This window comes from Furipterus horrens, unplaced genomic scaffold (assembly GCF_987537825.1).
Source record: "Furipterus horrens unplaced genomic scaffold, mFurHor1.1.pri manual_scaffold_9, whole genome shotgun sequence".
NCBI lineage: Eukaryota > Metazoa > Chordata > Mammalia > Chiroptera > Furipteridae > Furipterus > Furipterus horrens.
The window spans coordinates 95,885,009-95,909,220 of NW_028327179.1; the positions used below are offsets into that span (position 1 = coordinate 95,885,009).

General features: G+C 52.0%; 1 protein-coding gene across 1 annotated transcript; it reads left to right on the forward strand.

The window, feature by feature from the left end:
- Nucleotides 1-1,099: 1,099 nt before the first annotated feature.
- LOC150002260 (M1-specific T cell receptor beta chain-like) lies at nt 1,100-7,187 on the forward strand. Its single transcript, XM_090286910.1, has 6 exons — nt 1,100-1,552; nt 1,995-2,145; nt 5,849-6,232; nt 6,649-6,666; nt 6,796-6,902; nt 7,167-7,187. The coding sequence occupies exons 1-6, from the start codon at nt 1,100-1,102 to the stop codon at nt 7,185-7,187; spliced, it is 1,134 nt and encodes a 377-aa protein (XP_090143036.1).
- Nucleotides 7,188-24,212: the final 17,025 nt, after the last annotated feature.

Genomic DNA, 24,212 nt, shown 5'->3' on the forward strand with positions numbered 1-24,212 from the left:
TGAAATAGCAGGGCAAGCGGCCCACTACAGTGCAGTCAGAGGCTAGTGCTCGAACTTCTGATCGGGATCCTCAGGAAAGCGTCTGGGAAGCTGGGAAACTCTTCAAAGGAAGAATTGATCTCAGGGAGCAGTGGTCATGACAGTTAGAGGCACAAACAAAAGCCGAAGCAACAGGGCCGGGTACTTCTGGGCACAAGGTTCAGAGACAGGAGTCATAAAACGGGAGTCTGAAGGGCAGGTCGGGGCGCATCACTCTGAGGACGGGCCCGCCCTCAGCCGCCGCTCATTAAATTTCTGTGGAATAAATGAAGGCGAGGGAGCTTGGGCTTGGTTCAGGAAGCAGTGGGGAATTATGCAGGTTTCCGGGCAGCCTGTCCTGGTGCCTTATGTCGCCATCACCTGCTCTATGGGCCGCGCCCCTCGCCCCTCCCACCGCGCCTGACTATAAATGTGCAGGTGGGCACGGTGAGTCCCAGAGCGGAGACCCGATGACACAGAAGGGCGCAGGGCGGTGTTTGTGCCAGAGAGAGCCCTCTCTGCCCCCACCCCCACTAGCACCATGACCTCCCCCAAGCACCTCCCCACTCTAGGCCGTGTTCTGAGTTGGTCTTTCCCCAGCCCCCACTCAGTCAAACCAACCTCTACCACCTGCGCTTCCTGCCTCTGCCCAGGGGTTGGGGGGAGGGAACCGGAGGGGCGGAAACCTTTTTGTATTATGGTATAGCATTGTGGCAACTGGGGGGGGCACGGTGATTCAGGTACAGGAGATGCTTTTACAAAAAGCCCTGCCTCAGAAAATACCCCCGATGAGTGCAGGGTCCCTGCCAGAGCAGCCGGGAGAGGTCTCTGGGGCTGCCCCCTGATGAGGTCTTGCAGGGACCCTGACTCAGGGAACACCTCTGCATCTCCCTGCTCCAGACTCAACTTCCCTGAATGTCAAGGGTCAAGGCAGCCAGGTGGGATCTTCATCAGCACCCCTCCTAAAACCAGCCCTGCGACGAAGTACTTACACGTGTGCTATTCACCAAGCACTCACCGCACCCCCGTGGGAAACGCATTACAGCACTTTCCAAGGGAAGAAACAAAGGCCACACAGGTTATGAGTATCACGAGCCGGGGTCTGCCCTGGAACACTTCCCAGTTCCAGCCCACCCACCTGACGAATACCCCTTCAGATGTCACAGCCACCCTGTGGTCCCCAAGCCAAGCTAACTTCCTATGCAAATCGGTGGTGACCTCCTGCAGTGTCCAGGTTACCCTGTTCGGCTCATTCTGGAGGTGGGGAGAGAGCAGCCAGGAAGGGGAAGGAGGGAAGCCCTCAGGTTGCGCCCAGGGCGGTGGAGAAGGGGGAGGAATTCTTGGCAGCCCCTGCCCACTGTGCTCCTATGCTGAGCAGTACTTCGGGCCAGGGACCCGGCTCACCGTGTTAGGTAAGAGCCTCAGAGCCGCTCCAGGTGTGAGGGAGGGCGCGCTGTCCAGCCCGGAAGAGCCCCTGAACCCCAGCCCCCAGGCACGGGGCGCTGGACCCTCCAAGGGGCCCAAGGCCGGGAAGGTGGGGTTTGCGCCTGGGTCCCCAGAGCTGTGTGAACACCGGACAGCTGTATTTTGGGACAGGTTCCAAGCTGACCGTGCTTGGTAAGGAAGGCAGCTGCGGGTCCAGAGCGCTCCGCGGGGCGGGATGGAGAGAGGGGGCAGCTATTCAGGGACAGGGAGGCCCCTGGGCGGGGGACTCTGGGTTCTGGGTGCTGGGTGATCTATGAAGCGCGACCTGGCCGAGTGCAGGGCAGCAGGAGAGGACAGCGCCAGGTTTTTGTCCTGGGTCTCGGTGCTGTGAGCGCAGATACTCTGTATTTCGGCCAGGGCACCCGGCTGACCGTGCTAGGTAAGCGGGGGCGCCATGGGGACCAGGAGGGGCAGTGGGGACGCTGCGGGACGCCAGGGGTGGCGGCCCTGTTTTTGTGCCGTGCGCTGGTGCTGTGGGCCAAAACACTCAGTACTTCGGCCCCGGCACACGTCTGACCGTGCTAGGTAAGCGGGGAGGCCCGCCGGGGACGCGCGGGACGCACGCGGGTTTTTGTGCGGGGCTCGGGGGCCGTGACGGCGAGACCCAGTACTTCGGGCGCGGCACGCGGCTCCTGGTGCTAGGTGAGCGGCGCGGGCCGGGTTTTGCTGGGGAGCGCTGGGGCCGTGCTCTGCGGGCGCCACCCTGACTTTCTGGGCCGGCAGCCGGCTGACCGTGCTGGGTGAGCGGCCGCGGGGCGCGGTGGCGGGTCGGGATGGAAGACGGCGGCGCAGAGTCTTCCCGCGTCTGGGCGCCTGGGCCCCTGCGCTGCGCCGGAGCCGAGCTGGGACCCGGGAGCGGGAAGCGGCCGTGGCGCCGTGGGGTTTGCGTGCGGGGCTGGCTCTCTGTGCTCCTATGAGCAGTACTTCGGCCCCGGCACCAGGCTCACCGTCGTAGGTAAGGATCGGACGTCTTCGGGCCCGCCGGCCCCAGCCCCCGGGTCTCCGGAGAAGGGTGGGTGGCCGGAGCTGGGGCGCTGCGAATCCCCCCCACCCACACACACACCGAAAGGGGAGGCTCTGCAAAGAGGGTATAGGGATGGGTGCTGAAGGTCCGAGAACATGGGCGGAGGGTAAGGGGGGGCTTTCAGTCTTTTTTTTTTCCTGGGGTAGTTAGGGACAGGGTAAGCGGTGAGAAGGGGAATCATTAGCACTCAGAGCTGCTAGATTGGGGGAAAAGGCTGAGACAGGAAAACCTGGGCTGGGGAACGGGAAGGAGGGGGTTTCACTGCTACACGGCGGGGGTGGGGATGGAGGGCAGCGCTGGGAGGCAGGAGAACGCAGGGATGAGCTCAGAGGACAGGCACCCTGCGGACCTGGCCCCTGTGAGCTGAAGATGGAGGGAGAAAGGATGACAAACAGGGGAAGACAGAGGCCAGAAAGAGAGAGAAATACGATTCCCTGAGAAAAAGCCGGGCTTTTGACTAGATTTGAAATTAGAAAGCATGGATTTGAAAGGAGATTTAAAACCCTGTCTATCTCCCCTAAGCCTCAGACCCCTGGGGGCCAGGGGAGTATGTGCAGTGCCCAGTCCTGTGCGTGGCTGGTCCTGGAGGGGCACGATCACCTCGGCCACTGGGGCACAGTCACCCCCAGATGGATGTGCCCTCCCCAAGCATGAAATCCTCCCCTAAGTATTCTCACTTAAACAGTGAGATGGTGCGGGAAGGTCACTTGTCACAAATACATTAAACGCAGATATTTTGTTGCGAGGTGAGAAAGAGTCCCAGGAAGGTCTTAGGCTCTTAGAGCTGGAAAGGGACCTTCGGTGTCACCTGGTGATGAGAATGTCGAGGCCAGAGAGGAGAGAATCCCTTCGCCTGGATTATTTGATAACCAAAGCACTGGATATAGTTAGGTTCATTCAGCTGGAGCCAATGGGGCTCAGCTGCAGCTGCCCAAGGGAATGCAGGCTTCCTATGGTCAGCCAGGGCGGGGAGCAGACCTTGCCTTGAGGACCAGGTAAGCCCAGGCCTCAACCCCTGGCTCCCTAATGATGAGTGACCTTGGGCATCAGCCAAGCTACCACTTAATATTGTTGTGAGCATTGCAGAGGAAGGCGTTTGTAAAGTACCCAGCAGGGTGGCGGGTTGGATTTTAGTGCTTCCTTTCCCCACCCCCATCACTGGGGAGGGTAGGGATGGGGTGAGCCCATGGCCTGCAGTGGGGGCAGGATTTGGTCTGTGGATGATGGAGTGAGGGCTGGCGGTGTGTGAGAGGTGGGTCAGGAACAGGGACGATAAACTTCACAATTCACAAGCAGCGCGTGCGTGCGTGCACACACACACACACATGCGCATGCACACCAGTACACACCCCACAAGGACTCAAACACGGAGTGGTAACTGGCCTCCCTCACTGCAGGGCTGTGTAGACAGTGCTTTGGAGTGTCACCTAAGACCTGCTTCTGCTTGTCCTACCCATCACACCAGTAAACACTGTAGGGAGCGTCACCCATGGTTAGGAGGACATCTTTAATAACTTCTACGTTGGGGTCTGAATGTTCGCCAGGGGCAGGGTCAGAGCAGTGCGTGTGTGGTGCCCTGGGAGGGCTGGGGGCACCCCAGAGGCAGGGTCTAGGAGACAAGAGCAAATTACCCAGGCTGCGAGCAGAAGGGTTGATGAAAACGGTACTGCAGGTGTCAGTTAGGGTGTGACCATGTGACGCCAGGCCAGCCGGTAAAGACCTGGGGACAGAGGAGCAGTGAGCAGGAAGGAACTCCAGGGCAGGGGAGCTGATGCGCTGGGATGCAGGACCCGCTCTTGTTAGCAAATTATTTAGAATTTGAGAGTGGTGGCAGAAGCCCTTAATCCAAGTGTGTGGCCCTGCTAAGAGTGGGACCCTGTGTGACCAGTGAATGTGACCCCATTTCCACAGAAATAGGAAGTACCAGCCAGAAGAGCATTTCCTGTACCTTTCAGGCTGAACTAGAGTCTCGTAAGAATGAGGTGTCTTCGTTTTTAACAGAATTGCTTAGAAACAAGGTGCGTGGAAGGCAGAGATCAGGATAAAATGAATGGAGAACAGCCCAGAGGAAATGAGCCAGCCAGTCGGAAGGCTGGGTGGGTTCACGGGAACGCCCTTCACCCATGGCCCTGGAGACCCTGTCTCATGACAGCGGGGAGCAGCAAGTTGCTCTGAGGCTCTCCAAAGCTTAGGTGGGAAGCTTGCCAGGGGAGAGGGGCAACACTGGAAGCAGAGGGGCGGGGAGGGTGGGGACATCTGAGCTGGACACAAAGGGACATTGCTCCCTGTCTGAGCTGAACTCTGGGGGCACGTGGAGGCAAAGGAATGACTAGGATGAGTTCACGAAACATTAAAAAGGACAGGAATCCCCAATTATCATGAGCACACCGTATAAAAGGGTGTCTTTACCTCAGTGCACAAAAAATGCCATTGTACACTGTCATCTGAAGACAAGCCAGGCCCCAAGTGACACCCTGGTCCCCAGCGTCCCTCTCCTCCTCAGCTGCTTAGATTCAGATACAAACGAGCACCTGAGGATGGGGGTTCTGAACCCTCACACCAGTGGGTCTCCACGCCCACTCTGCACAGCCGGCGTGGTGAGTCTCCCTGCAGAGCCAGAGAATGCTGCGGAGAGGGTGGGCGAGGTCAGTGCTGAGACTCGGATCCCCTTACTGGGATTCCAGTCCAGCACTCCATTTAAATCACTACTACTTAATACAGTGAGAAGGAGGCAGGTGGATTTTATTGATGGAGAAGAAATCAAATGACACACTCAGAATATTAGGCAGTGGCATTCATATGCCACCGTAGGGGGTGGAGAGACAGAGGCAGTGAGCCCAAAGAAACAGGACCTACTACATAATTTTACTTTATGATGACCTTCTCAGCAGCCATGTGCACGCACACACACATGCACAGCTTCACACACACTCAGCGCCCATGTGCACACACACACAACCTCACACACACTCAGCACCCATGTGCACACACACACATGCACACACAACCTCACACACACTCAGCACCCATGTGCACACACACACATGCACACACAACCTCACACACACTCAGCACCCATGTGCGCACACACACGCACGCGCACACAACCTCATACACATTCAGCACCCATGTGCACACACACACGCACGCACACACAACCTCACATACACTCAGCACCCATGTGCGCACACACACGCACGCGCACACAACCTCACACACACTCAGCACCCATGTGCATGCATGCACACACACGCACACACATACACACAAGCCCAGACAGCTCTCAGACCAGCCCTGGTGCCCACCCCTCCTCCCTTCCAGATGACTTGAACAAGGTGAAACCACCCAAGGTCACTGTGTTTGAACCATCGGAAGCCGAGATCAGCCGGACCCAGAAGGCCACGCTCGTGTGCCTGGCCACAGGCTTCTACCCCGACCACGTGGAGCTGAGCTGGTGGGTCAACGGGAAGGAGGTCCGCAGCGGGGTCAGCACAGACCCTCAGCCCTACAAGGAGCACCCCAACATCACAGACTCCAACTACTGCCTGAGCAGCCGGCTGAGGGTCTCCGCCTCCTTCTGGCACAACCCCCGCAACCACTTCCGCTGCCAAGTCCAGTTCTACGGGCTGGAGGACGAGGACACCGTGAAGGTGGACAACGACGAAGCCTCCCAGAATTTCAGTGCTGAGGCCCGGGGCAGAGCAGGTGAGCGGGGCCTGGGAGGGCCAGGCCAGGAGTGGGGCAGGCCAGAGAGACAGGGGGTCCATGTAAAACAGCGAAGACCAGGCCAGGAAAAAGGGGTGGGGTGGGAAGGCAAAAGGCCACCATGAAGGAGAACAGGGCGCCTGGGGCTAGATCTCCCCCAGATCCCCAGACAGCCCAGCCTTGCAGTCGGACCCCTTACTTCCGGCCTGGGCAGCTCAGTGCCCGCGTGGGGTGGCCCCATCCCCCTCAGAGCTGCCTCGTGGGTCCCATGAATGTCAAGGACAGTGTGGCTACCCTGGCGCAAAGGAAGGCAGACAGCGCTGGCCTCCCTGGTCTGGGCCTGAAGTCTGTGCTGACCACGCGGCTGACTGAGCGTTCCCCCTGCTCATCCATTTCCCTCCCCGTCTTTCTTTCAGAGTGCGGCTTCACCTCGGGTAAGTGACCTTCTGCTTCTGGCTCTCCGTCCCCCGTGGTCTTTGCCCTGGAACCAGAGAACGGTGGGGGAGGGTGGGGCAGAGACACCGGCTCACAGGGCCCTGCCCGCTCTCCGTTCCTGCCAACAGCGTCCTATCAGCAAGGGGTGCGGTCCGCCACCATCCTGTATGAGATCCTGCTGGGGAAGGCCACCGTGTACGCGGCGCTGGTCAGCGCCCTGGTGCTGGTGGCCATGGTGAGCGCGAGGGCGGGGTGGGCGGGCAGGCTGCAGGGAGAGGGTGAATCTTCATACGTAGGGTAGAACGGGGTCTCACAGCCTGACCTCAGCCCTGATATAGACTTCCGCCTCCGGGGAACGATACAGGACAGCCAGTCTGGGGAGACTATGCATCAGAGGACGGGGGGTGTCTACCCAAAATCAGGACCAGAGTTGGCCTCCTCTGACCCACTCCTCCTCTTCATGGCTTATGGGACCCTGACAGTGTCCCCTTTCCTGCAGGTCAAGAAAAAGGATTCCTGACACCAGTTCCAAAATCACATCCTTTGTCGTTCCTACTTTCCTGCCGAGATTCGCCCTTATATGCTTCCAGCCTGTGTTCCTGAGGAGCTGTCCTCTTTACACCTCTTCTCTCCTTCCTACATAGATAGATACCTGTCCCTTCTCTGCAGGGCCCTGAAGACTGAGCTCCTCAACCCTGGATCTGAAATAGACTAAATCAATAAAAATGTCATGCTGGACCCGGTTGTGTTTCAGGAGTGTCTATGTAGTTTCTGCCCTACGAAGACCCACCTTCTTGCTTGGGGAAAGCACCACCTGTCGGGCATATGGACTGACCGACCCTCCTCTCTGACAGATGCTGCTCCCTCCTGCTCATCCTGGTGGAGGGTGGCCGTATGGTCCATACCCAGGCATTCTGGGACCCTATATAGGGTTAGTCTACAGGGCAAGGTTCTGGGCTCTTGAAGAAGGATGAGCCCAGGTGAACCATCAGCCCCACGTCAGTGTAAGACAGAGGACAGGGTATACCAGTGGGTTACCATGCCCAGTCATTTCTCAATTCCAGATTCACCTTTCATTTATTATGTGTTTAGGTTTTATCTGTGTCTGTTAACACTTCCATCTTATCTTATTTCAGTAGTTCAGCACAAGATTTAGTTCTCTTCTGCATGTCTAGAATCCTAAAGAAAGCACAGAGTCAAAAATACTGAAATGTGAAGCCTGATGATTTCCCAGAGGCAGGATGCATGGGGTCAGGCCCTGGGCGGGGAATGGGGACAGGAAGCAGAGCTCAGTGGGGGACAAGGTGCTACCCCTGCGTGGCCCTTCCAATGGCCTTCTTCACGGAAAGGAATGGAGAGCGGCCACCCCAGATGCAGCAAGCTGAGCGCCCCCGCTTGGCCAGATGGCCGCCTTCCTCAGTGACCTCTGCCTGCAGGCTGCATTCACAGCACTAGAGGAGGGGGCGCAATGAGAGGAAAGAAGGCAGAGCTGGGGTGAGGATGGACACCTGTAAGTCACCCGAATGTCAGGGGTGAGAAGGAAGTCTGAGAGCTGAGAATGGGCAGAAACGACAGAGTTCTTCTGGATGGCCTGCTTTTCCCAGACTGGGGACTAGTCCCAGTTAATCCCCATAACAGCCTTAAAAGCAGAGATCAGTCTCCCTACTTCGTACGTGAAGAAGCCACAGTTCCTAGATCAATGGAGTAATAAGCTGTGAAACTGGCCCGGTCTTCTGAAGATGGCCATTCAGGAAGTGTTTCTGAGTCCTGAAAGCACAGTGTGATTGTCACAGGGTGACCCTGGAGCAGGGGCTCCCTAACTCTAGTGCAGGACCTGCAGGAAGAGCACAGAGAGACCTTGAGTCCTGTGTGTATCTGTTTCCCAGCGCTGCTGTAACAAAGAGCCACAGCCTTGGCTGGTTTAAAACGAAATGCATTCTCCCACCGTCCTGGAGGCAGAAGTCTACAAAGTCAAGGGGTCAGCAGGCTGCGTGCCCTTCAGAAGGTCTAGGGGAGGATTCCTTCTTGCTTCTCCTGCTTCTGTTGGCCCCCGACCTTCCCATCTGTCCTTGTGTCACTTTCTTCCCTGAGTGTCTGTGTCTAAGTGCCCTGCTCCTTTTTCTTACCAACGCAGGACTCGTTGGGTTTAGGACACACACTAAATGTAGAAGGATTTTATCCTGAGATCCTTAACGTTTATATCTGCAAAAAACTTATTTCCCTATTAGGTCACATCGCTGGGTATGAATTTGGGGGGGGCAGTATTTATCCCACTAGACTGAGTCTCCAGGAACTGGAAGTGAGAGCGACGTGTGCATCAGCTCACACAGGCCAGGAAAGGATGTGGCCCAGGGCAGGGGTGGCCTAGAAAAACCATCACATGCCTGTATCATCCCATCAGTCACTGTTATCTCTAGATTTCTCCAACTGCAGTACAGTTTTTTATAAAATGTGTTGTTGTCTGCTTATTTCTGTAATGACTAAAAAAGTCCCAAAACAAAAGAGGCCGAGTTGAGGCCCTAGACCCGTACCCACAAAAGCAGAGCCTTCCATTCTTTAGCTATGTGTGGTGGTCTGTCCCTCACAAGGGTGGGACAGAGAGATGAGCAACTGAAGGGATAGTCAGTGCCTCAGAGGGAACAAGGGATTGCATGGGCCGGAGGGACTGGACTGGGACATGGGACAGGGGGGCGGGGACCGGGCTGCTGGGGGACAGGGGTTTGTTCCAGCAGAGCTGTGAGGAAGGAACTGGGCAGAAGTAGGGCAAACCTCAAGCTGCAGGTGGGAGAGGAGGGTTACCCTCACTGAAGAGAAATGGGGTCTGCGGGCTGTCATCTTGGGGGTGCTAAAAGCAGAGGCACCAGCAGGTGCGAGGATGTGGGAGAAGTTGCTGGTTGGCACCGGGGGTTCGCCCAGGTGAGGAAGGAAGGAAGGAAGGAAGGAAGGAAGGAAGGAAGGAGTGTCCTCTGCAGGATGAAGGACTGGATGCAGGGGACATAGCAGAGATGGATAAAGTTCCAAGCTCCACCTGGTCCCCCACCCAGCACCACCCTTGACCCAGGGAAGGCCCCTTCTCTCCAGTCTTCACAGCCGTGGAGAACTGGTCCTCGAGACCTCTGTTGGCGCTCTCTGGGTACAAGCAGGATGTCTCTCAGACAGACAGCACTGCCCGCAGCATTCAGCTCCCGAGCCCTGGGACGTTAGTCTCCTCTGCCCCTGCCTCTTTCTCTAGAACCTGAGTGGACCATTCTGGACAGATTCTGGGCAGCTGACCCCTCTTCCTCAGGCGAAACTGAGCACAGATGGGCTAGATGTAGGGCGATCACATCGTTTATTGTACAAATGGGGGTTCTACTGAGAGGGCAATGGAGTAAGTCAGGACTGTCCTCATAAATGGCCAGGACACATGCATACTTCAGTTAAAGGGGCGCCGAGGCGGTTTCTGGGTCCAGAGGTATTCCTGGAATGGAAGGCATTGAAGCAATTCCTCATCTACCTGGGCCTGTCAAGCTGTTTCAATCTCAGGCTGATCTAAACTTCATCCAATTAAAGAAAAATCTGTGGGCAGAATGTAGTCCAGCGGCAAACTTCACGAGTGACGCTCTGCGTGGAGGTGGAGCATCCTTACCGATTGAAGAGACTTAGAAGTCAAGCATCTCTAGAGAAACGCCCAGGGTCCCCCAAGTTCTCACCATCCCACAGGGGCACAGCTGGACCCACCATGGTAACACCCCAAGAAAAAAAACCTCAACCTGTGGCAATGAACAACTGAAGGGATAGTCAATGCCAGAGGGCCAGGGGGACTGGTCTGGGACATGGGACAGGGGGTGGGGGCTGGGCTGCTGGGAGACAGGAGTTTGTTCCAGCAGAGCTGCAAGGAAGGAACTGGGCAGAAGTAGGGCAAAGCTCAAGGTGCAGGTGGGAGAGGAGAGATTTATTTAGAAATTCAGAGGGGGAAGGCGGCATCCAACGGGTCATGTAATAAAGGGAACGTCCTGGTGGGGGAATGGAATTTCTGTGGGGAGAGGACAGTCAAGTTACTGTCATTTGCTCAGGAGAACTTTCCTACCAGCATCAGCATCCCCTAGAGACCTGTAACCCTGCCTACGGCACAGCTCATGGCTGCACAAGCCTGGGCAGTGGCAAAGGGGGAGAGAAGAGGCTGGGACCACCTAGAGACAAAGACTTTTTCTCTCTTGAGTAAGTGATTAGGGAAGAGTGAGTGAAAGAGAGAAAAGGAGGATTTTGACGGCTGTATAAAGAAGTGGTAGATGTATACAATGGACTATGACTCAAACATAAAAAATAAAAAGAATGAAACCTTACCATTTGCAACAGCGTGGATGGAACTAGAGGGGATGATGCTCAGCGGAATAAGTCAGAGAAAGACAAATGCCATAGGATTTCACTTGTAGGTGAAATCTAAAAAAAAAAAAAAAAAGAACAAACCAAATCAAACTCATACATACAGAGAGCAAATTGATGATTGCCATATGGGAGGGACATTGGAGATCTGGGTAAAAGACAAACTGCCAGTTACAAAAATAGTCACGGGGATGTAAAGTACAGCAGAGGGGACATAGTCCAGTAATATTCTGATAACTATGTGTGGTGTCAGATGGGTACCAGACTTCTTAGGGTCATCACTTTGTGAGTTATATAAATGCTTAAGCACTGTGAAATGAATATAATAATGTATATCAACTGTAATTGAAAAATTAAATTGAAAAAAAGAATTTTGGAACAAGAGAGGTTAGGGTAGGAGCAAGGGATCCTGATAGCTACTAATATCTCCATTTCCTGCCCTGAGTCATCTACCCATTTTTCTCCTTCCATGTGCCCCCTGAGAGTGGCAGTCTGAGTGACCTCAGCCCCAAGCCATTGGTATGACACACAGCTCCAAATGTCCCATAGAGGAGAAAATTTGTGAGGTCTGTCTTCTTAAGGATGGATGCAGGAATGGACAACTGGTACTTGAAAACTGGTACTCTGTTATTTATTTATTTTTTTACAGGATGGAGCCCTTATTTACTTTTTTAAAAGATTTTATTTATTTATTTTTAGAGAGAGGGAAATGGAGGAAGAGAGGGAAAGAGACATCAATGTGTAGTTGCCTCTTGTGTGCTCCCAACTGGGGGCCTGGCGAGCAACCCAGGCATGTGCCCTGACTGGGAATCGAACTGGTGTCCCTTTGGTTCGCAGGCCGGCACTCAATCCACTGAGCCACCCCAGCCGGGGCTGAGAAGGTACTTTTAAAGCTATATGTGTACAACCAAAACACGCTCTTCCCTAGATGTATTACATTCAGGGGTGTTAAAAGATGTTGGTGGAGACCTCGGGAATTGCTCAAAACCTGAGGTCAGTTCTCAGCGTTGCCACTGACCGCTCCTTCACCACCACATCCGCTTTGACTGTGTTCCGGTGGAAATTACCCTGGGCCATAAGTGACTCCCAGGATAGAAGGCCACCAAGCCTGGGCAAAAATTGTAATTACAATTCATTCCATTACTTGTGGCAAGACTCCCATTGTTTTCAGAAAAGTTATTTCTGGGTCCTGACACCCCGTCACGGAAGGCATTATCCAGCCCGTCTGGGCCCAGAACACAAAGCTTTCCCTGCCTCAGTCTAGGCTTGGATGTCCTCCCCTCCCACCTGGAGGACTTCCTTCTCTCGCACTGTGCTTGTGGATCTGAAGTCCCTGGGTTCTCAACACCCCACTGCCTCTCCTGAAGAGTTATTGTGTATCACCTAATACAGGAAATAATGAACAAAACAAACAAACGGGCCAAATAGAACCAAAGGCATGTAAACAAGGAACAGACTGACAATGACCAGGGGGGAGGGGGAGGGGAGAGAGGGGGGAAAGGGGACAAAGAAGGGGAAGGGTCTAGTCAAGAAACGAGTATAAATGACCCACGGACGTGGACAACATGGTGGGGATTGACTCTGGGAGAGGGGGTGGGCAGGGTAGGGGCAGGGAGCAATGGGGGAAATAATGGGACAGCTGTAATAGAAAAACAATACATTAAAAAAAAAGTTATTGTGACAATATTTGGTTGTGTCCTGAACCACTTCCTTCCCACAGACAACATAGTCTCTGCTCACCACAGCCCCTGTGCCCACGGTCCCAACTACATGTCTTTCCCCTCCATCTCCAATGCAACCTCTCTTGCACTTGGACCCGTTGAGGGCTCCTTGAGGAGGATGGGGTCCCAGAGATGAGTCAACTGATCAGCAAGAAGGGCGTGAAAATGAGCCCCACCTGTGACTATTCACACGGCAGTTTCATCAGCCTACTCCTCTGCGAGTCTGAGGAGCAGCTTTCACGGGAATAATGTATTCCAGGGCTTCTTGCGGACCCGGCCCCCTACCGCATCCTGGCCAGTCTTGCTGACATAAGTGAGGTTTAAAATAGTGACTTCATAGTGATCCTGGGTATGACCCCTCTGACCAGGACTAGGCCATTCCAGCAATTACACCTCCGCCCTCTGCACCCTCACTCCCGAGGTGGGACTTGATCGTAACTGGATCTTGGACGCATCGACACTCTGGTTGGTAAAAAAGCATACATTGCAGAGTCCTGAATCCCGCCCCAGAAAACTCTTGACTTCTCCAGTTAGCCCATTTCCTCACTGGACAGCTCTGAAGAACTTTGTCCTCACTGGGCATCCATCAGACTCTGTGTAGTGGCCGTCAGTGGTCATAATTATAGTCCTATGAGAGCCCTTCCTAAGACACCCTGAGCCAAGAGTCCACAGATCTAGGAGAGACAGAATAAGCAGAAGCTTGAGAAGCTTGAGTTTGCAGAATGGAAAAGGTGTGCAGGAGATGACATAAAAATATGGACTTCATTAAGATTCATTTCTGAGAATGAGAACAATTGACGCCTGAGTAAAATTAGAGTAGACCATTAGATTTCGAAATAATACCCTGAAATGATGCCAGATATCATTTAAGATACGTTTATGATAATGTTATGGATAATTATATTGTACAAAGCAAAACTGTGAATCTTACAGAAACCTGTCAAAATGCATGTTAGCATTACTGTCAATCAAAATAAAATCACATAGCTTCCTTTAATCCTATAAAAGGAGAGAAAAGGGGATGTAAGTAGGGTTACAGAGCTGGCACGGTGGTCTGTTCGGAGTCTATGCTGGTCTTTTATCTGTAATAGTGTCTTTAGTGTTGAAACTATGCAAAGGACATCAAATGGATCCTACTGCATTATTTTCTAAGTAAGTCAGAATTTAATTAAATGTGAATTTCAATGATATTTACAATACATAAATGGAGCAGTAGTTTTCAAAAGTGAAAAACAAAACAAAGAAGAAAACCATATATGCGTGGACTTTGAAGCCAAAGAGACCCAGGTTCAAGCCTTAGCTCTTGTGGCCCGGGGCAAGGGACCCCCTCTGAGACTCAGCCTTCCTTCCTATAAAATGGGGTCAGCGACAACTCCAACTTTGCCCGAGGCGATTTCATTTCATTTCATCCAGACAACACGTGAAGCTGTTACCACGGCATCAATAAATGTCAGCTGCTATAGAATAATGAGTATTACTAGCCTAAAGATATTTTTTTCAGGCCACACGTGTCCAGTTGCCTCACTTTTTGCCCCCCCAGGGCACAGTTTTGAGCATCCCCTGCTCTCCGCAGCCCAGCCACTCTGTTCTGAAAACATTCTCTGCAAGTGTGGGGTCCAGAACAGGAGGCTCGGCCTGCAGAGGCCAAGAGAGAAGGGGGGCTCCTTCTCAGTATCTCCTCCCCTGGGCCCGCCAGGGCAGCTTCTCATCCCACTGATGCACAGGGGCCACTGTTCGCTCCAGCCGGGGCCTTCTTCACACGCGCTGCAAGCTCGTCACCTGTGCGAGCTCCGTGGTCCCCTTCCAGCACTCAGACGGTTGGTTATCTGCCTTTTCTGGAGGGCGGCTGGGGGTGGGAGTGCTGGTTTCATTTTATCGTAATTCTTCAGCTCATCTCTCCGCCTATCTCGTCTCTGCAGGATTCTAATTCTGCGTTTCATCGTCTTCACCCCTCCAGCCTCAGGCCTCCTCAGATATCACGGCCATGACTTATTTATTCTCATATAAGCAGTTCATGAAACGCATAGGGTGGTCTCGGCTCAACATAAAGCCCGCTTTCCCTTGGCGTCCTCTGAGCCCCAGGAGCTGCGGAAACACAGAGAAGAGCTTTCGCCCGCCTCTGTCCACAGCTGCGTGGCTCTGGACAACTCATGTTTCTTCTCTGGACTCCTATGGCCTCCTCTGTGGAGTGAGGAGATGGGGAAAGTAGTCTAAGGAGGTCTGCAGGCCTCAAATCCCCATCAGGAAGGCAACTCAACTGGGAGATCAAGCTCTTCCCAGAGGCAAATCAGTCACACCTGTGACCCAGCCTCAGAGCGTGGCAATGGTGTCCAAAGGCATCTACCTGGTGCCCTGACACCTGTGCCCTGACCCTCCTCCAGGAAAGAGGTCCAGGGCCATGAATAAGGAGACGAAAATCATGTTTAAAAGAGAAAGACCTTGAATCAAAGGCCAGGAAGTAAGGAGGTATGGTTGGGGCCTTTCAGGAGACAACTGGGGAAGAAGGGATGGGGTGTCTGAGCCAGCGCTGGGGGGGGGGGGGGTTAGGGGGTGGGCAGGGGGCGGGACAGCTGTTTATCTCTGAGTAACATCAGCCCAGGGAGTAACAGCCACCCACCTGCCCCTAGCGCCATCTCGGGGACTCACAACAGGATGTGGTTTGACATTTACCAGGTCCTGCCTCTGGGCTGCCTGTGAAAGTCCCTCCCCCACCCACCTTCTGAGTACCAGGGTAGCCACAGTCCCACATCCTGCACCCCCCTTCCTGTGCTTCTCTCTCTACCTGCACCCTGGTGAGCACCCCCGCAGGGCCAGAAGGAGAGGGGGAGGTCTCTGAAGAGGCATCTGGGCACCTCAACTCCACGTGCCAGCTGCCCTACCCCCAACGTAACTTCTACACCTGCTGGAGGTCACACCCCAGATCTGAGGCTGCGGCAGCAGCATCTCGGGGATAACAAGGAATGGAAAATAGATGCAGTAACTGCTCTGACCCAATTGGGGTCCAAGTCCCTTCTCCCATCTGCCCCCTACATGCCTCTACCCCTCCCTCCACACTCACCCTCCCACCTCCTGTCACTCATGTAATGAGAGCTGCTGATGAGTCACTGGACGGGGACATGGGGACGCTACCTAATGAACACACTGAAACAGTCTGGGTTGTTTGTGTTCTGCACTGACGGGGTTTCTTTAAGCATCACCCCCAGTGCCAGGCCTGTGAGGTCTGGATGATGGAGTTCTCTGCCACCGGGATGCGGGGAGGAGGAAGACACAATGCAGGAGGGGATGGAAAACCACAGAGTGGGAACGCCCCCATGGAGGGAGCCAGGAATAATGGGACCTGTAACAAACAGGCCAAGCCTGCTCTGCTGCGGCTCAGAGTCTGCCTCATACTCAACCCGAAGCCTAGAATCCCAGCCAAAAGTATGAAGGAGCCCAGCTCCCCAGCCCTGGCATTTCCCATCTTCCTCAAGCTGTGCAGAGGGTTTCTTCCTGTACATCCCATGAGTGGCTGGGATCCAGGCGAGATGACTTGAAAGGAGTCCCATGTGTGGGACTCACCTGGGCACAGCTCCAAGGCCAGGATCCGGGTCCTGTAGCTCTCCTAGAAAAGAGACGGCCTCCTTTGCCCCCGACGAATTCCTGGTCAGAGGGAGTATATGTCACTGGGCCATCCTGAGCTCCTTTCTCCTTCATCTCCTGAGATGATGAGGATCATAGATTTTTCTGGGTCATCAACACCATGGAAACCCATAAGGCAGCGATTTTCAACCGGTGTGCCGCAAGAATTTTTTAAACCTGCAGTACCTGACTCTTCAGTCAGGGGCCCTGACCTCATTTCCCTTCAATTGTCAAATTAAAAAAATGACAAGGGTCAACACAACAATAGCCGCTCGGTGTGAATGAATCAAAATTATACCTATTTTTTGTCAGATCAGCAAAAAATATTTATTTTTGGCATGCCACAGAATTTTAGTCGTCAGTTTATATGTGTCCTGAGATGAAAAAGGTTGACCCTCGCTGCTGTAAGGAAACAGGTCTCGGGAATAGGCCAACGACATTGAGAATATTAACCTGTTCTGATGAATTTAGATGCTTTAAGCCTTTCCTTGCTGAGCCTCTCCTTGCCTCGGATTGCCTTCCTGTCTCTCTGTCACCCTGTCTCGGGACTGGGACAGTTTCCTCACTGCTTTTCTGGAGCTTACAGTATTCACTGAGACCCCCACATTTCCACTCACCCCGACTCTCCTGCTAAGACTGTCCTCTTGCCTGTCTAAAACTAGCCGCCTCGCACCCCGCCAGACTAAACCTTGCTAAAATTCTCTCTCGTTCATGAAGTTCTCCAGAACTTTTCTGAATTTCTCACAGGAAGGGAAACTCTGATTTCCTCTCCTATCGACCGCACTTGTGCAGCAGGGATTCCCTGGGTCGGCTCGCTGCTGAGGAGGACTTGGAGGCCACACGAAGCCCCCACGGAAAAGACCAACGATTGATATCTGAATGGACCCAACAGAAGGGACAAGTTGTGTGGATTTGCCACCCACGTTTCTTTAGCCCTTTAAAATATTTACTCCACAGTCTAAATTTTAATTTTGAAAGATATAAGTATTTCTTTGGGGTAAGTTGGAATTCAAATATCTTGTAAACTTCAAGAGGAAAGGAATCTCTAGCTGTTGAAAATTAGACCCTGTAATAGGCCTTTATAAGGTAAATGCCATCTCATTTAATATACTTAACAATCCAATGAGGGAAATTTAGATAATTAGTCCAAGGTCATAACAAGGAGTATATTTAGACTTGGAAACCCAGTGCCTTAAAATTACAGAGACAATGGAAAGATCAGCAGGTGCCAGGGATTCCGGGGAAGAGGAGGTAGATGAAGCTTAAGGGATTTGGGGCAGTGGGACTATTCTCCATGATGCTCAGACAAGATGTGCTAATGTGTCAAAACCATCAAAGTGTACAACACAGAGTAGACCTTATGTAAACCATGGACTTTAGTTCCTAATAATGTACCAATATTGCTTCCTTAACAGTAACAAACGTAGCCTGACTGTGTCAGATGTGAAGGAGAGGCCAAGCAAGGAAAGGGACACGTGAGAACTCTCTCTATTGCCTGCTCAGTTTATAGGTTAATGTACAACCGACCGACATACCGAAGTCTATAAACTGGACACAATCAGACAGCACTGTTTCTAGGAGGGATCTAGTTGCGCTGATGTTCAAAACTCAGCCAATATCCAAACACGAGCTTGAGCGCTGCTCACTCACCATTGAGTTGCAAAGGCACCTTTACTTCTGTGGTCAGGGCACGCCTGACTGACTTAGGAAATAAAAATTGTGACACAGGAAAACAATAAAGCAAACGAAGAGCCTTGTTAAACCAGGCTGCGCCCATGCCCGGCACCAAATGAACGTAATTCATTTTGATATGTAATCCTGCAATGGCTGGGAGTGCCCAGCACAGAATAGTTGCTTAATTCATAGTTGGTCCTGAAGGTCCGATAGCAACCCGTGGGCATTATTAAGCACTGTCTTGATCACTTGGTGTCTCTGTCTCAGATTTTCCTCTGCAGAGTGAATGGTACTGAAAATAAACACATCTGAATTGTCCTAGTAAAGCCATGTCAGAGACAGAGTATTTTAAGGCCTTTTGTGCCCCCTTGTGGAGCAGAAGAAGGACAGTGACTGAGCAATGAGGAAGGAAGCTTGGTTGCCAAGGTAACCATGGCATCGCATTCCAGCCATTCCCCATAAGCCTTTTCTCTCCTTTGGTCCCATCCAAGTAATTTCTCTTTCTTAGGGCTTTGCCTTCACACCAGCCAGCCTCTTCGGTCTCCTCTCATGTCTCCTTGGTCCCCAGCTGCTTCTCCGCTCCCTTTTTTGCTACACTAGAATGGGGACACTGGAATGGGACTTTTTAGAAAAGCCTAAAATGCAAAATAATAATCAAAATCCCAAAGGGCACGTTTCTGAGGCTAACAGGACCCCACTTATAGCCTGCACGAGGACAGTCCACAAACGCTTTGCCCTTCCCTGGCTCAGAGCCTCATCCCAGCCCCCATGAGATGTCTAGGTCAATCAAAGGAGACTCTCCAGGCGATGAAAATTAAGTCACGGGAAATGGCATCCTCACAGATGGCCCCCAGTCCACCACCACACCACATCCGGTAACAGGTGTGCGCTCCCTCTCTCACCTGCGGATGCACAAGCCCACCCCCCAGGGCAGAGCAGCAGGAACAAGGGAGAAGAGCACCCTTGGAGGGCTGCGGGGCAGTAGCCTAGGCTGGACACCCCACGCTGGGAAGGTGACTGTGGACACAGTTCACAGGTTCTGTAGACGTACATCTTTTTGGTCCTCCCTGGGAGCTTAGTCAGGTTCTTTGGGGGAATCTGGCTTGACTCAGTGGCTCTCACAGTGACAGGGAGAAACCCAGGGACAAACACCCTCCCCCTCTCCCTGCAGGAGGGCTCCTGGGGAGGTGGTGAGGACCCAGGGGAGGGTGCGGTTTTTGCACAATGGCCTGCCCCGCTCAGTGCAGTGTGATCCTGCTGGAGGCACAGAGATAGAGGCCAGTGTTGCTGAGGACGAGCTTCTCGGAATGCAGGATGAAGTGGTCTTCCTGGGGCCTGGAGGCTGCGAAGTTCTGGGGCGCCTGAGACTCTACCTGGCCAACACTGAAGGAATAGAAGAGCAACTGGAGGGCCCCTCCTTCAGCCTGCCGGTACCAGTAAAGACTGGGGTTTGTTGTCGCCTTCACTGTGCACTCCAGGGTGACCGGGCTCCCCACAGGCTGCACCTTGGTAGGTGGCTGCTGATGGATGATCTGAGCTCTGACGCCTGTGGGGAGAGTAAAGGCCAGGTAGAGGGAAAAGTCCAGCCCAGCTTGCCTTCTGTCCAGACAGAGGGAGGCTCACGCCCTTCCATGGCTCAGGCAACTGGGATCAGTCATGGGGAGTACTTTGGGGGAACCAAGGGTGTAGGGCATCACTGGGCGAGGAGACACCCAGAGAGCAATCTCCCTCCCAGGGGACAGGAAAACCAAGACCCAGCACACTGGCCATGAATTCACACCCCCCAGTTGAAGGAAGGCACTGAAGGCAGCAAACCGATAGCCGAGGCTCTGGATTCACAGGGTCGGGTGAGGGTGGGGACTTCGGGGAGGCTTACCAGGGAGGAGAGCACCCACTAGAAGAGTGCCCAGGAGAAGGGCAGGGGAAGAGCAGGGCATGGTTCCCGGCAGCCTTCAGCTGAGCAAGCCTGGTAGACAGGCCCAGACAGGTGGCCAAGCCCCTCCCTCCTGGAGATCTGTGGCCACAGGGTAGAGGGATCATTTCCCCTCAAGCTGGGGAGGAAATGAGAACAGTCACCTCTTAAGTGTGTGATGAACGGCCCCCACCCTCCCTGGGAAGCAGCTTTACATACTCTGCACTGGTTATCTGTATGAAAATCCTGCTGCAGTCCCAGTATGTAAGCGGGTTTAATGATTCATTGGGTACCTGTAAACAAGAGATGGCTCTCTGGCTCCCCCAGGAGCCCATCAAGACCATGTAGCCATCACAGACACTGTGATACTGGCAGGGTGACGAAAAGGGATTTTGGTGCCTCTGAAGTTGGAAACCAGCTACGGACACGTCAACTGGGTAGCTGGGAAAAAGAGCAGATCAAGGCTCAAGAGATCTAGGTGTTCAGGGTTTTCAGAGCAGAAGGCTCGGCTCTGAGGGAAGGTGGGGAGCTGGTGTGACAGCCAGCCAAGGGATCTGTGTGCCCTTTCCCCTGGCAGACAGGATCTGAGACCCGGACAGCCAGGTCAGCTACTGCACTGATCAAAGTTGGACTCTTTCTTGTGCCTCTAATGACCTTGCTGGATCTGATTCATCCTCTTCGTGCAGAGTGAGGTAGAGGCCATCATGGGGCCTTGGAATCAAACAGATCTGGGTTCTAATCACACCCCTGCTTCTTGCTGGTTAAAAACCTTTGGCAAACTCTGATCCTTCGTTCCCATCTGTGACATTAAAATAAGGATTATAATGCCTACGAATGGTTGAAAATACATTTTGCTTGGTGCGCTGGTGGTTTTGCTGCTGTTGTTTCTGATTTTTTAGACTCCAGCGAAAGCCTGTGCCTCCAGCAGAGAGTGGAAGGTTGACAATGAGATGCAGTGGAGGGAGGAACCGAGGCACAGAGACATCAGAAGCATTGTCGGGCCATTGATTCATAATAGCTAAGGGTGAGAATCTGCTAGGCAGCTGGGATGACCTCATTCTGTGGAAATGAGACAGAGGAACCCAACGTGTCCCTGGGAACTGCCCTTTCTCTCTGCCTTTGCCATGCTGTGTCCGCTGAGATTCCTTTTCAAAACAATGACTCAGTCTGGGTGGGATGTGGTGGAGAGGAGGAAGCTGGGTACCTGGGAAAGAGAGCCACAGAAGTGGCCTATGACAGAGAAAGAGCCTGAAGCAAATCAGGCATTTGTGACAGGTTCCCATGTTATCAGGGTCTAGTGATGTTTTGTTTTGTTTTTTTCATTTATTTTATTTTACTGTTGTTCAATTACAGTTGTACCAAATTTTCCCCCGTTGCTCTCCCCTGCCGCGTCCATCACCCCCACTTCCACAGTCAATCCCCACCCTGTTGTCCACATCCGTGGGTTCTTTATACTTGTTCCTTGACGAGACCCCTCCCCTTCTTTCCCCCATTACCCCCCTCCCCTCTCCCCTCTGGTCACTGTCAGTTTGTTCCTTATTTCCATGTCTCTGGTTCTGTGTTGCTCATTTGTTCGTTTTGTTCATTAGGTTCCCCTTATAGGTGAGATCATATGGTATCTGTCTTTTCCTGCCTGGCTTATTGTTCATGTTGAGGCTACAAGAACACAATTCAAAGTTAATGTCGGGGTTCTGGAGCCTAGCAGACTTTCAGCTGTCGCACATTTTCTGTGTGCATTTGAATGCACTATATTTGTGGGAGAGTGTTTTTTTATTCTTTCCAAATTTAACAAACCCTCTTATAATATTTACTTAAAAGATGACAAAGCGAGTGGTAAGCACAGTGTGTACTCTGTGAATATTTAGAACATATGATAAAAAGTAGCTATAGGCAACTAAGAAGCCAACGGTGTCCTACCATTGTTCAACCTCAACTTTTGTAAATCTGCTAATAGGACTCCATATAATACCTGCGCATGTCAGGATTGGAGGGAGTCAGCCCAAGATAGGTGTGTGCCCACATGCACACACAAACTCTTTTCTCTTTTTCTTTCCCTTTCTGTTCTCCTTTGTCTCCGCTCCTGAGGTTTCTGTTGAGTTAGCCCCGAGCAGGGATGTGGGTGGAGGGAGGGTGGACAGGAGATGGCAGCAGATACAAGAAGGAGGGAAAGGCTCTTGCTCCTGATGGGACCCTGTCATGCTTCCATCGGGCTGGCAGACTTTCCCACCTGCAGGGGCCAAGTGGGTCTTGCATAGCCCAGGAGCGCTGATGTCACTCATCAGCTGCATTGGCTCAGGGTCGTCATCACCAGGGAGAAGGCCCAATGCAATCTTCCTCTCTGGAGATGGCGCAGCAGATTGGAGGGTGAAGAGGCATATCCGTCACATCAGAGCAGACAGCTGGCTCCTGACTCTGATCACTGTCGCAGCTCAGTCGCTTGGAGCTCCTTCCATATGGCTGATGCCTTTGAAACATACCTCCCCCTTCTCCATCGCCACCTGCCATACTGCTACATTTTCCCTCTGCTTCCTTTCCGCAGCCACTCCCATCCTCATTATTGTCCCAGACAGCCCAGCTCTTGAAAAGTATATCCAGCAAAACAAATGTGTCATAGCGATCAGCCTCACTTGGAAAGCAATTCCATGACCACCTCTTTGTATATGAGCTCAATCCTTTCTGATGTTTCCCTCGTCACCAAAAGTAACTCATCAAAGTGTTCGGTAGACAGAATAACTCTCTATCTAAGGAGAATTCTGCTACTTAGAAAATAAGATTTTCTCCCTTTTGTTACCCACAAAAATTAGTAAAATTATAAGGATCAGTTTGGCATCCAGGAGCACAATGTCACAGTGGGCTGATTCAGTGGGAGAAGTGCCACTGATGAAAGATGGATTTTTAATGCAACATCAGCACTAGTGATGCTGATTTGGGAGTCTCTTCCATAAAGAAAATCACTGAAACATTTGGAATGGATGAGATTCCCAGAGTTACAAGGAAGGAAAAGAACAAAGTTCCAAAAACAGGAATCGCCGAAAATCCACACTTTTTTGGCAAAGGGAAAAAAAAAAAAAAAAACCAACCTTGAGGAAGAAAGAAGGTAGTCCTAGAGGTAAGAAGAGATATGGGATGGCATCCAGGAGCTAAAGGAAGTCAGCACCTAAGAAGAGATGGCACTAGGACTTAAGGGGACTCAGTGAAGTTAGGACTGAGTAAATTCGCTGGTGTCAGTGATCAGAGGCGGTCAGAGGAGCAGATGGGCGCCCTCATTTGAGTAGTGAGAACAAGGGAGGAGTTTGAGGGAATGGTGGGGTTGAGTCAAGTCTTCTGTCCCAAGATAATTGCAATCTGGTTATGTTTGGAAGAAATCTGTGAAATTAGGGACATTGAAGGTGCTAGAGATTAAGAAACAAGGAAGGATAAGGAATTAATTCTTGGGCATCATGAGGGGAATTTCTTTCTCTGAAATAGGAGAAAAGGAATAAGAGAATGTGCCCTGGCTGGTGTGGCTCAGTGGATTGAGTGTCGGCCTATGAACTGAAAGGTGACCGGTTCAATTCCACGTCAGGGCACATGCTTGGGTTGCAGGCCAGGTCCCCAGTTGGGGGCATGCAAGAGGCAACCTGGGGATGTTTCTCTCACACATTGATATTACTCTTCTTATCTTTTTCCCTCCCTCCCCTCTCTTTAAAACTAAATAAATAAATTTTTTTTAAAAAGAATGAAAAAATGTATAAAGGACAGATGGTGGAGAAGGCCAATAAATATATTGAAAGATGCTTAATCTAACTAATGATCAGTGAAATGTGAATATTTCAATAAACAAACACCACTTCATCCATCAGATCGGCAAAATTAAAGGAATCAGTAATATCAGACATTGGGTACACGTGTGGGGAAATATAGCTTCTCATCCATTGCTACAATATGAACTGCAATAGTCTTTGCTGAGGGCAATTTGGTCACAATTATTAAAAATGCACAGAACGTTTTGCTCAACAATTCCCTTCAAAGAAACAATTCCAGAAAAATTAATATACAAGTAGGTAGAAAATTTTGCTAAAGTTTATGTTATAGCATTATTTGTAGATGGAAAATATATGAAATATGTAAATATCCATTAGTAAAAGAATAAACAAATAAATACCCCAAACATACATATTATGCAGGAGTACTATTGAATGAAATAGAGCAATTTTGTGGTGCTATAAAAATATTTCCAAGATAGGCTGTTAGGCAAAACAAGAAGGCTGCCAAG